General features: G+C 45.5%; 1 protein-coding gene across 1 annotated transcript; it reads left to right on the top strand.

Annotated features, from left to right (window-relative positions):
- Window positions 1-79: 79 nt before the first annotated feature.
- l(1)G0004 (RNA-binding protein pno1) lies at window positions 80-10,466 on the top strand. The gene is made up of 8 exons (XM_050180873.3): window positions 80-132; window positions 567-727; window positions 1,762-1,911; window positions 2,768-2,851; window positions 4,401-4,461; window positions 6,525-6,642; window positions 9,652-9,722; window positions 10,222-10,466. Exons 2-8 carry the CDS (start codon window positions 578-580, stop codon window positions 10,287-10,289), a joined length of 702 nt encoding a protein of 233 aa, XP_050036830.1. The 5' UTR covers window positions 80-132; window positions 567-577; the 3' UTR covers window positions 10,290-10,466.
- Window positions 10,467-11,693: the final 1,227 nt, after the last annotated feature.

Here is an 11,693-nt window from a genome sequence, read left to right as displayed (position 1 = left end):
TGAATATGTCTTAACGTTTGTTTTATTAAACGTAAGATTGATGAACACTAGCGTCCTCTAAAACGTCGCGGAACGTATTGAGCGTTTGGCGAGTCCTTTATATCGTCTCCTCTCACGTGGTTGGAAGCAGAGGTAAGCGATTGTGCCAGAATGTGCATTTTCTGCGTATTTTTTGAATCCGTTCGCTCGTGCCCGTTGAAGAAAATGTTTTCTTAGCGTAGCCTGTCGTAACAGAACCGGCAGTAACGTTCCGGCAAATGGTGCTTGACGCTGCGCAGCGGAGCCATCTGCGTCGCTGTCGGTCACGCCGGCTTGAGTGGTGTCAACAACATCGCGATTCTCTCGGAATTCCTCGTTTTCCTGCGATTCTCGAAGCGCAGGAACGCCCTTGCCTTTCGCTCATTCGTCGTCATAAGTCGTCGTTACCGCGCTTGAATCGGCGAGCTTACGATCACGCGATTCAATGTCCGGTTTCGGAAAGCATGTCAGTCACTGACACGCTTTCCTGACTGGCTGACTGTCGGTTTGACGTGCCCCGCGACACCGTTTTGTATCTTGCATCGCAGGAGACTTCAGCATGCCCGAGACGACAGAACCCGCAAAGATGGTCGGCGACGGCTTCAAGCTTGTCCAACGCCGGGCCAACCGCAAGCGCAAGATGGCTGTTGACGACGAGGAACCCAAAAAAGGACGGCCTCTCTACCCTCCCGCAAAGCAGGAGAGACTGGTGCGCTGTGCCCGAAAATAACCCCGTTTTCTAATGTGCCCCCCCCCCCTCCACAAACACACACACACACCGGAAACCGTCGCGAAATTTGTGGGAGTGGAGACGCTCTGAAATGTTGTCGGATTCGGTGCTTGCATTTCGAAGCTCCCTCCATCACCCCCCAGGATGACGTTTAGCTGTGTTATCGTTCCATTGTCGGCCGGAAGCTCCTGTGTATTGCTGGTTTTTCCTTGTGGTTTTTGAGTAGCTGGACATGGGATAGGGACAGAAAATCGCTTGAACCGGCGGATTCCAGTGAAACTTGCCCAGGTCGCTCCCGTAATTGTTAGAGAGAGAGAAAAAAAAAAGAAAGGGTAATGGCAAAAGCATGCATAACCTTGACCACAAGAAATAACGCTAAACGAATCACGCTAGCGCCGGTCGAAATTCCAGGAAAGTTGCTTTACCATGCCCCGTCAACAAGGGGGCGTGTCCATAGGTAATTAATCGTAATGGCTTAATGTTATAATATTAATAAACGGGAGGGGGCAACAATTCATCTAAACTGTAGGTGCTATGTTTTGAATGCATGTATTATGCTCTTTAGCCACACATGCTAGTCACAACAGTAAGCTCAACTGTAAGATCTGCTTGCGGAAATGAATGCCATTTAGTGTGTTTCGAATGGTCTGGCCTTTTGCCTGCTCTTGATGTATGCACATTTTTCGGCAGTTTACGGAAGTTTGCATTACCTCGCCGATTTCGTGGCCCTCCACAAATTGTTTTCGTTGTAGCTGGAGTAAGAACTAAAAAAAAATTGTGTATTGATTGTATTTTGGGCCCAGTTGTGCTTCAACTTAATTGGTATCTACTGTCTTGTTTTCAGCCTCACCGCATGTTATATTTGGGGCGGCTAACGCTAACAGTTTGTTCCACTTTGACAGGTTGAGGTAGCAGTCGTGGTTGATCTCGTGACTTCTCACGATAATGCAGTATGCTTATGTGCCATACTTGAAATGCGTTTTCATACATAACTAGTCGTAACTGTCACACAGGAAGGCAAGATCGAGATCCGGAAGATTCCCGTGCCCGCACACCGGTACAGTCCGCTGAAGGAGAACTGGCTCAAGATCTTCACGCCCGTCGTAGAGCATCTGCACCTCCAGATACGTTTCAACCTGAAGTCCCGCTGTGTTGAAATTCGGGTGAGCTCAGAAGTTCGCTTTTGTTGCCTGGAAGCCTCGATACACAAAATCTGCGTTTTGCTTGACCAGTTGTAGTGAAGGAGCAAATTCGTTGGCGTGAAATTCTCACTAACGTCGAAAATGGCAGCATCCAAAGCTTTCACTTACTACATGCTTTGCACCTTTCTTGGCAGTAAACATTGAGTTGAAGTTGCATCAACAGCGTGTGGTGTTGTGTATTGAAAAGTTCTTTCCAGGGTAGAAGCAGTGGTGGAGCGGTTAACATGAGGGACCACAAATAAGTTGCTTGCGTTTTCGCATACTTCCAGCACATCACTGCCTGATGTCGACACACTGAGTTTGAGGCTGCATGATGATGCTGCTATCTTTATGAAGAAAACACTTACCATCAAGTATCTGGTTTGTTGGGCAACCACGTTTAGCTGGGATTGATCGTCTTGGAGCATTATAGTGCGAATGAGATGTGCGAACACTAAGCGATGCCACTTAGTGCTAAAATTTGTTCCAACTGTTTATTGTTGCGCTGCTTGTCAGGCATCGTCCTGTCACACTGTAAAAGCATGCAATGGCAGTGGTATTTCTACGTGCCTGTGTCAGTTAGCGATATTTATGAATTTTATGAATTGCTGTATGGTGTTCTTGCTCGAGAAAGAGAGAAACATAGAATAAAACAAAATTTGAGGTCCTGTGGCTGGGGCCACTAGTCCAGGGTGCCACTGGCATGCTCGCTGGGCTTGGTCCAGCTTGGTTAAAGAGATTGTAGTGCTTAGCTACATCTCTCTTTAAACCCCCCCCTTACTTTATGCTCCTCATGCAGCACCTGGAAAGTATTATAAATTGTTTCTCATCTTTACAGACATGCAAGGAGACTCAGGAGCCCAGTGCTCTGCAGAAGGCTGCCGATTTTGTGCGAGCATTCACCATGGGCTTTGAAGTTGACGTGAGTCGCATTTCGTTGCTTTATATTTTGCGCATTATGTCGCTGTAGATTGAATGTAGGTCCTTAAAGTTCTTGGCCGGCAACTTGTCTTGTGTTTAAAGACCATTGCCGTGTCACAAAATGTTCATTTTGTAATATGGGTTCTACTAAACTACTTTGATACTAGTCTGAGGCTAAGACAGTGGCGGCTAAGTACTCCCAAGTGTTCACCCTGCACGGCTGGGTCGTGGAAGTCCAAAGGAAAGCAGGAAACAACACTACAACAAATGCATCTCAGCCCAAGCCAGCTTTTATTTTGCGCACCAGTGACGTCGCTAGGTACAGGTTGAGGAGGTCTATACTTGCGGACAGCTGTTTGTTGCGATGAAGGGAAGGCTGTGGAGGAGAGGCACTCGCAGGGTGGTGCTCTTGAATATAGTTCTGCAGTCTTGTTTGTTTAAGCTTGGAAAGAGGAAATGTGGACATTCCATTTACTGCAGCACTTACATTAAAATGAGGCGAAACACACCACTCGGCATTACATTTGAATTTTTTTTTTCACATTGCTCTTTCACGTGATCACATCAGCACTTGGCCCTCGTAGCAGGCTGGGCTTTGCCCCCCCCCCCCCCCCCCCCCCCCCCGCATCAAACTGAAGACAGAGCCGTTGACAGACCAGAAGTTGCTAGGCAGAAGCCGAAGCATATTGCACAGGCCACACGTGTTATGCGACTCTCCTATGTTGCTTCATGATAGACAAATAGGGTGAACGGGTTCTTGACATCATAGTTCTACCAGGTCTCTTAAAAGGAAGCTTTACCTCTGGAGTGTCAATCTAAGTATATGGGAATGGACAAGTTGTTTTGCTTGGCATTCACTTTAGTGAATTTGGTGAAGCTTGTTGTGCTAAAAAAAATATAAAGTAAAATGTGGTGCCTGCAGGGATATTTTTTTGTTAGGCCATTGATATTTTTAAACAAAAGTTTGTAAAATTATAAAATTGAAAAAAAAAGGAAATTACCAAGTTTTTAGCACTGTGATTCACTGATAAATAACGATGTCACAATTCGGTAAACTTCATTTATTAAGACACCTAAAAAGGACAATATTGATATACTGTACGCCACTCTCAAATATGTACCACTAATTTACGAGTATGCATTTTGTAAAAACCTTCCCTTTACTATTCCATGCAAGCTGTAAACATCTATCAGATTTCTGTTTAGATGCTCTAACAGGAACAGTTTACACAACTGAGATCTGTTTTTATACAATGTTACAAATTTGTAAACTGCACGCTTCAGTTAAAAAAGTTTTTAAAATTACCAATTGAGTTGGAGATTGGCGTTATCTAAAGCTTCCCCTTAACCCGGTCACACGGAAGATTGAAATTTCTTGTGTGGGCAGCAACAATAGAAGTGGGAAGCTAAAAGACTAGTTGTATGCCACACAGTTTATCCTTTCCCTTGCTCTTCTTTTTTTTTTAACCTGAGCATTCATTGATCTTTTTCTCTTGTACTCTTGACCACTGGGCTGACTGTGCTATTTCTCGCGTCGCTTCTCCTGGCAGGATGCCCTGGCTTTGGTCCGCCTAGACGAGCTCTTTCTTGAGTCTTTTGACATCCAAGATGGTGAGCCTGTTTTGCATCTTTGCTTTTTCTTGGAATTTGCATCTTGCTGTTGCCTTAATGCGTTGAGATTTTAGTGTGCAGTCTCAGGTAGCAGGCCTTACTATATGTACTGCAAGTTCTTTTTCTGTTGGATTAACCAAACTCGGGATTACACTTGCTGGGCTAGCTTATTTATTTATTTAAAATACCTTACATGCTTCAAAGTGAGGCATTAAGTAATGGAGGCAGTACATAGAAAATAGATAGCATATATGAAATCCATAACATCGTAGCAGTTTACATACTACAACCGTAAGTGCAACCGAAGTGAAAAAGAATTACTTAGTTCACTATTCACTAGTAAAAAAAGAACAATATAATAACAAGGAATGAATCGCGCAGTATATTTAATGAAGTTCTGTAATCAACAAGACCAGAGTGTTAAAGAGTATAAAAGATTATAAAAAGCTACTAACGCGACATTCCGGTGGAACGGTTAACATAGTGACATAAGCAGTTCATTCATATTGCACAGTTGAACCCCCATATAGTGAGGTAAATATAAAATGTTTCTTGCCGATATCTACCGAATTTACCTGAACCTAATGCGCACCTTCTTTCTGAGGAAATGGGTGCGTAAAGTGCCTGCGCATTAGAATCGGATACGAAACCAAAACTAGCTTCTCGGAATCAGCAACAGCCTACCATCAGAGACGTCAGACACAGCGTCATCGCCATCACAAAATGGCGACAGAGCACGATCTTGGTGCTCTGTCGTTAAGTTGCTGTTGGTTCATTTTTTGCTTGACTAGGATCCTGAGCATCATTTTTGACTAAGAACATTAGGAGATTATCAGTTTCGAGAGATTTCGTGCAACTCTGCACCAGATGCGTTTGTGTAAGCTTGGTATGTGTGCGCAGTGCCAAGAATGCCGTCGGTCTCAGACAAGTCCCATGCAATGTCTTGCAAAAGTGGTGGTAGCATATCTCTAAATGTGATCGCTTGAAAATACCACCCGTGTGCTTGGTTATCTGTGGACAAAGTGCAATGTTGACGACAGCACACCACTTTCATATTGAAAGCTCATTAATAAGATAAAAAGTTCCCCATCCGTCAAAGTAAGTTATGCACGTCTCATTATTTCTGACTGATAACATGAGGAGCTTCCTATATTTTTCTTTTGTGAACCGATGGCATGTTACACTCAGATGCACATTTCTTACTTTAACGCCCGTGAAAATTGGGTCTGCATTAGTATACGGTGTGCTTATAGGGTTGTGCGAAGCAAAAGTCGGAGCGAATAGTTTGAATAGTTGTGGGATTTGCATAAAGCCTTGACACAAGGGCTACATAACTAATACAAAAAATTTAATTGTTTTTTCCTTACAAGGAATGAAACAATTCACTTCCTGGAATGAATGTAGTTTTAGAGTACTGTTATTCAGATATTTTCATCGTCTACAATACCAGCAGCACAGAAAATTAGTTTACAGGCTTTTTGTCAGCATTGGACTTCAGTACACTAGAAGTTTCGCAATGGTTGATGTCGCGGGAGTGTTTCACACTCACCCATTGTAACAAGCGATGGCATGACATGCAACCTTTGTCATTGCAGTCACTTGCAACATTGGGCAGCATGGCGTTAGGCTGGTCATTATCATGTTCACATAGTAGGCACAGCTTGTCATTGTGCAGGTTGAACTAAAGGATTATGTTTGCACTTCAGTGAACATTTTGCTCGAGGGCCTAGGTGCAAGTGTCCAGCTCACCGAGTCCAAACCCCTTTACCATTATTATATTTTTAGTCAGTGCTCATCAATGTTAGAAAGGCATGTAATACAGTATTGGTATTAGCAAATTGGCCGTGAGCATTGATTGTTGCCTCTTTGTGTTCATTGACAACAGGGAACTCGTGTTAACAGCTTGGTGTGTAGAAAAAAAGTTTGAGCAGGTTCCGGTTGTCATCAGACGACTTGCGCTTTGTTTGCAGAACACTTGCTTTTTGTGCATTGATGTTGCTTTGTGTAAGTGAATGGTTAACAAGCACCGGTGTTTTATTCCCATTCTTTCTTTCGCTTTGCAGTGAAGCCTCTCAAGGGGGACCACTTAGCCAGATGCATCGGGCGACTGGCAGGAAAGGGTGGCCGGACCAAGTTCACCATCGAAAATGTCACAAAGACTCGTATTGTCCTTGCTGACAGGTGAGCCTCGTTTGGTGTACTTCCTACAGTATACTACAGTAAAAGCTCCATTAATTTGAATTCCGCCGGGATGCAGCAAAAATTCAAACTAACGAAAGTCTGAAAAAAATCACTCGGTGAAGGCGCTTATATAGTTTGACAAGGCATGAGCACGTGCGCACAGATGCTACGTCACGTTGGCGTGACCAATGTCTGTACTTCGAAGCACTGGCACAGCCTACGTAACTGGTGTTACGGTTGGCGTGTAACACCCCATGCAAAAAGGATGATCAAAAGACCATGCCTAATCGAAACGGAGGATGGATCCCTACTTTGCTATGGGTGTCTCGAGTGGTTGCCGGTCTGGCGGGCGCCCCACAATGATTTCGGGCCCCTCTGTGTGTGCGTGACAGGGAGGGCCGCCTTCCGCGAACTGTGCGAGTCACGGGGAGACTTTTCCGCGAACCAAACTGGACCCACGGGTTGCTGCCAGCGGAGGCAAGCATGTGCAACGTCGCCCAGGAGAGAGGGAGCAGCCACCCGCCGTGGTTGCTCAGTTGCTATGGTGTTAGGCTGCCGAGCATGAGGTCGCGGGATCGAATCCCGGCCATGGCGGCCGCATTTCGATGGGGGCGAAATGCGAAAACACCCGTGTACTTAGATTTAGGGGCACGTTAAAGAACCCCAGGTGGTCGAAATTTCCGGAGTCCCCCACTACGGCGTGCCTCATAATCAGAAAGTGGTTTTGGCACGTAAAACCCCATAATTTAACTTTTTTTTTTTTTTTTGAGGGTGCAGTCGTCCATCACAGATGAGACTCGGTACATGTCACGTGACGTTGACGTGAGAAAAATCCCGCCTACGATTTTAGCGGGTGTATTTAAGCGGCCACACAATGTATTTTTATTGTTATTCCCTTTTATATCCTTCACAAACCTTGGAATAAACAGTGCAAGTTTCGCACTAGAAATCTTCTTGCCCCTGCCCGGTCGCCATGGTCTACTGGACGCCTGTAGCCTGCCGACAACACCACGCTACCCAGTAGTAATGCCGGTCGGGATTCGAGTAACCGGCGTTGCAAACCAAACACGGCCAGCGCGGTCCGATGTGCCCAATGTCGAGGTGGCTCGCTCTATATGCGCGTTCGTCATGCCGACTGGCGTGAAGAAAAAAAAACTAATGTCGCAGTTTCGCCTGAAAAGCGAAGCATCGATTGCGATAGCAAATCAGTAGATAGCTATACGAAGTAAGGATAGTAGTTTTATCGGCCGTATAAATTTGTAAACATTCGCTCGCTACCCAAATGAACAAGTACGGTGTCATGCGTGCACAGGTAAACATGAACACATCTTGCTCAATGACCGCGGAAAGTCGCTGAAAAATGCTGGAGTGAGGAATTGTGGCAGTAGCAACGAGCGAACTGACATTCGTATTGCTCCCGCTTCAACGCGAAACATAGAAAGCATTTCGCATACGAAGCTACCGGCACTATGCACACCCTGCAAACATCGTAGATCGCTTCGAAGATGAGGACCACGTGTGCGCACACTTTGGCCACGTCGCAGATCGCTTTCAAGATACGGCGCCCGCATGGTCACGCCATAAGCAGCAGCCATGTTCTACAAACAAGGCCCCTTTACTGCTTGAACCTGTGATAAAACTTGAAGGAACACCTAGTTATTATACAAGCACTGATTAATAAGCTCATATTATGATCAAGGGCTATGCAGGTACAAGTCATAATAACAAAGTAATTTTGGCATCCTCTTCAACTTCACTGCAAAGAGGCTCAAATGTAGTACAGTGAAACCTCGTTAAACCGTAGTTGGCCGGAGCTTGGAAAAAGTATGTGCTTAAACGGTAGTACTGCTTAACCGAAATAGCATGAAATCACCCACTTACCTGTCAAAAACGGAACTCGGAGTATGATAAAAGAAGAAAAAGACATTCAGTATTTATTCACTTCCCGCAACAAAAGTGTTATTTTCCTTTGATGCCGCGGCGGCCTAACAGTGACGACCACGGCCTCAATCTTATTGAAGCTGCGAACCAGGTTTTTGGCCAGCCCCCTCTTCTCGGCAAACACTCACATGGCGGATTCCTCGGCGTTGCATATTCTCCGTGTGCAGGTGGAGTAGCGTTGCAGAAGTCGCGGGCGCCTTTTTCATTGCAGGGGGCTGTTCTCGTTGCGACGATTGCATTCATGAGGCTGACGTAACGCGCAGCTTCTGCCATTGTCGGGCCTGAAGCGCCCGTGCTGTCGTTTCCCATGTTGTCCTCATCACTGTCGCTAGGCGACGCTTCGGCAACAACAGAGGCAACGATGGCGAAAAGTCGAACCTCGCAGCCGACATCTCTTCGTGGTCGCGGCAGCGCTGCCGAGCAACTTCTTCGCATTCCAAATGCCTGCACCGTAGTCAACAATAGACCCATGTCGTGTGCCAGTGCCGACTTCTTCGTGTCATGTTTGATAGCACGAACATTATCTCTTTTTTCTTCTATGCTGAGCACCCGGCGTCCTTTTTTTATCTGAGCTTCGGCACGATGCCACAACGCTCTCTGGCACGGTGCCGAAATGATGTTGATGCGACTTCACACACAAGGCACTTGGAGGCCGTTGTGATCTCTAAGGCTTGTTGTTCTGCCGGGCTGCCCGATGGAGACGATGTACCACCGTGTTTGCGCGTCGAAAAGTGGAAACACTATGTATTAACCGATACGTAAGCAGTAAGCTGGTACGGTTTATGCGGATACAAAACACATTATGTTCAATGGCCGCTGCATTGGGGGATTTGACTTTACTACTTCTAAAACGGAACTACTGCTTAACTGGTTACGGTTTAACGAAGTTTTACTCTATCAATTATTTAATTATATCCCATTTCATTATAATGCGTTTCAAATGTAATAGGTGAATTTTTATTTAATGTGTTTCGTCAAAGCTTCATGTCCCTCTATGTGTGCGTTAAAGCTCTGCCATGCTATCTGCATGTCAGCATGTTGCCTCACATTGTTGCTCATTTCATGCAGCAAAATACACATCCTTGGCTCGTACCAGAACATCAGGGCGGCGCGGACTGCCATCTGCAATTTAGTCCTCGGTGAGTGAAGAGAATGGTTGATGATTTTACAAGAAATTTGTGAGCCTTAGCACTGAATTGCATGTATGTGCATGTATGTCCGATAGCATTCTTTAGTACAGTCAAGCATAGTCGTAATAAAACTGCATCAGACATGGAAACACCTTCATTACAAACATAAAAAGTTATATTGGTTAAAAAGGTCCACAATCACGTCCATCTTGGCAGCACACATGTAAGTGTGATACCTCTTGGTGACTTGTGCAAATATAGCATTATAACAACAATAAATGACATAAATACACTTCGCGCTGTTGCTAATACGACCATGCGTTCGGGGTGATAACGTGTGATTGGCACGTTAGCTTGCTGACTGCGGTCCAACATTGACAGATACCACATCTCAACAAGTACAGGAAATAGAGTGTACGTGACACATTTCAGGGATGCCTCTTGAAAGTTGGGACAAAATCTGTCGAGTTCTCTAGCTAATGGAACTCTTCTCTTTCTTTCCCTGCAGGCAAACCACCATCGAAGGTCTATGGAACGATGCGGCAACTGGCAAACCGTATAGGAGAAAGGTTCTAATTTATTTGTGTGAATTTAGTTGTGTGACAACATAGGTACCTAAAAGAAGCTAGTCCCAAGATCTGCTACCACCACACCAGCAGCAAGTGGAATGGCTCTTCCTCCGTTTCTACAAAAGAAACGGCAGCTGCTGGGAGAGGAGGCTCTTGAGATTAAAATTTGTGGAAGGTGGTTTCACATTTGTGTTATATTCGTTATTGCTCTGCATACGATGATATCTAGTGCGTATCTTTTGATGCGTATCAATGTCAAGCAAGTCTTTAAGGACCTGCTCTCCCGTCTGTTTTTGATCGCTTGAAGGGATATGCAAAAATCTGAATTGGATCTGAATGTTCTGGAATGTTTCCACAACATCAAAGTGGGCCCGTGCCATTAACAGTGCTTGCAGGATAATGCACCTAGCATCTGTCTAATCTGTCCTCTTTATCATTTGTCCCTTATTTTTCTTCCCCTTCTCCTCTTCCTGTGCAGGCTAGGAGGCCAGAGCACACTAGTTAAGGCTAACCTCTCTGCCTTTCCTTCTCTAACTTAAAAAATTGGGTATCTTTTGCTAGTCTCGTTACTCTCTCAAAAGGAAGGCGAAGGATGTGTTATGCCTTTTGACGTGCTGCATTATATTACTGCTGAACCCAGGTTCCTTTGGTGGATTCATGAGAAAGGCAGCAGAATTGTTCTGACGGGCATGATGATTAAAAAAAAAATGTTTGGGATGGGATCCCAGTGCAGGTTAAAAGAACCAAGATGGTCAAATTTTATTTTAAGCCTTCCGTGCATTTTTTGCAGACCAGCTGCATCTTCTTTCTCGTAGATTCAGTTGAGTTGAAGGCCAAGTTGCATGCAGGCTAGCGTTATTAGTACACATAGCTTTGCTACTGGAAGATCGCTGGATGCAAAGATGCAAAATTGTGAGGCGGTATCCGATGGCAGTGCGCGTATCTGGTCACTAAAAGTAAGATATTTGAGAAAATGGCTGCGTACATTGTACACTCGTCAGACACGCTTGCCGAGAACGCGTGGGCGCAGTCCATTGATAACGTGTGGTTCGACATAGCCTACATATGAGCGTGCGCTGCCACATTGGTGGAACTGCCTTAAGCTTGCCGTTTACCGCGGCTTGAACGGCTGTATGGTCGCATAATAAGAGCAGAGCGAACAGGTCGCAAAGCTTTAAGGGGAGCGCGCCCCTGGGCTTGTGACGTTTTTACTAATTCCGTGACTGGCAGTTTTTCATGTCCGAGCATCTCATTCATGTCCTGCCTGACGCGCTGGTCTGTTGATACCAGACTCCTCCACGAAAGCGCGAAAACGCGCTACGAAGGCCGCGGTGACGGAACGCTCGCGCGGTTTCACAAGGTAGGGTGTCCTCTATGCGCGAGGGTTTGTCCGGAAGGGCGTCGCATCGGG

The sequence above is a fragment of the Dermacentor andersoni genome, chromosome 7 (genome assembly GCF_023375885.2).
Source record: "Dermacentor andersoni chromosome 7, qqDerAnde1_hic_scaffold, whole genome shotgun sequence".
Classification (NCBI taxonomy): domain Eukaryota; kingdom Metazoa; phylum Arthropoda; class Arachnida; order Ixodida; family Ixodidae; genus Dermacentor; species Dermacentor andersoni.
Note: the sequence above shows the minus strand (reverse complement) of the source record. Positions and strands in the feature narration are given on the sequence as shown.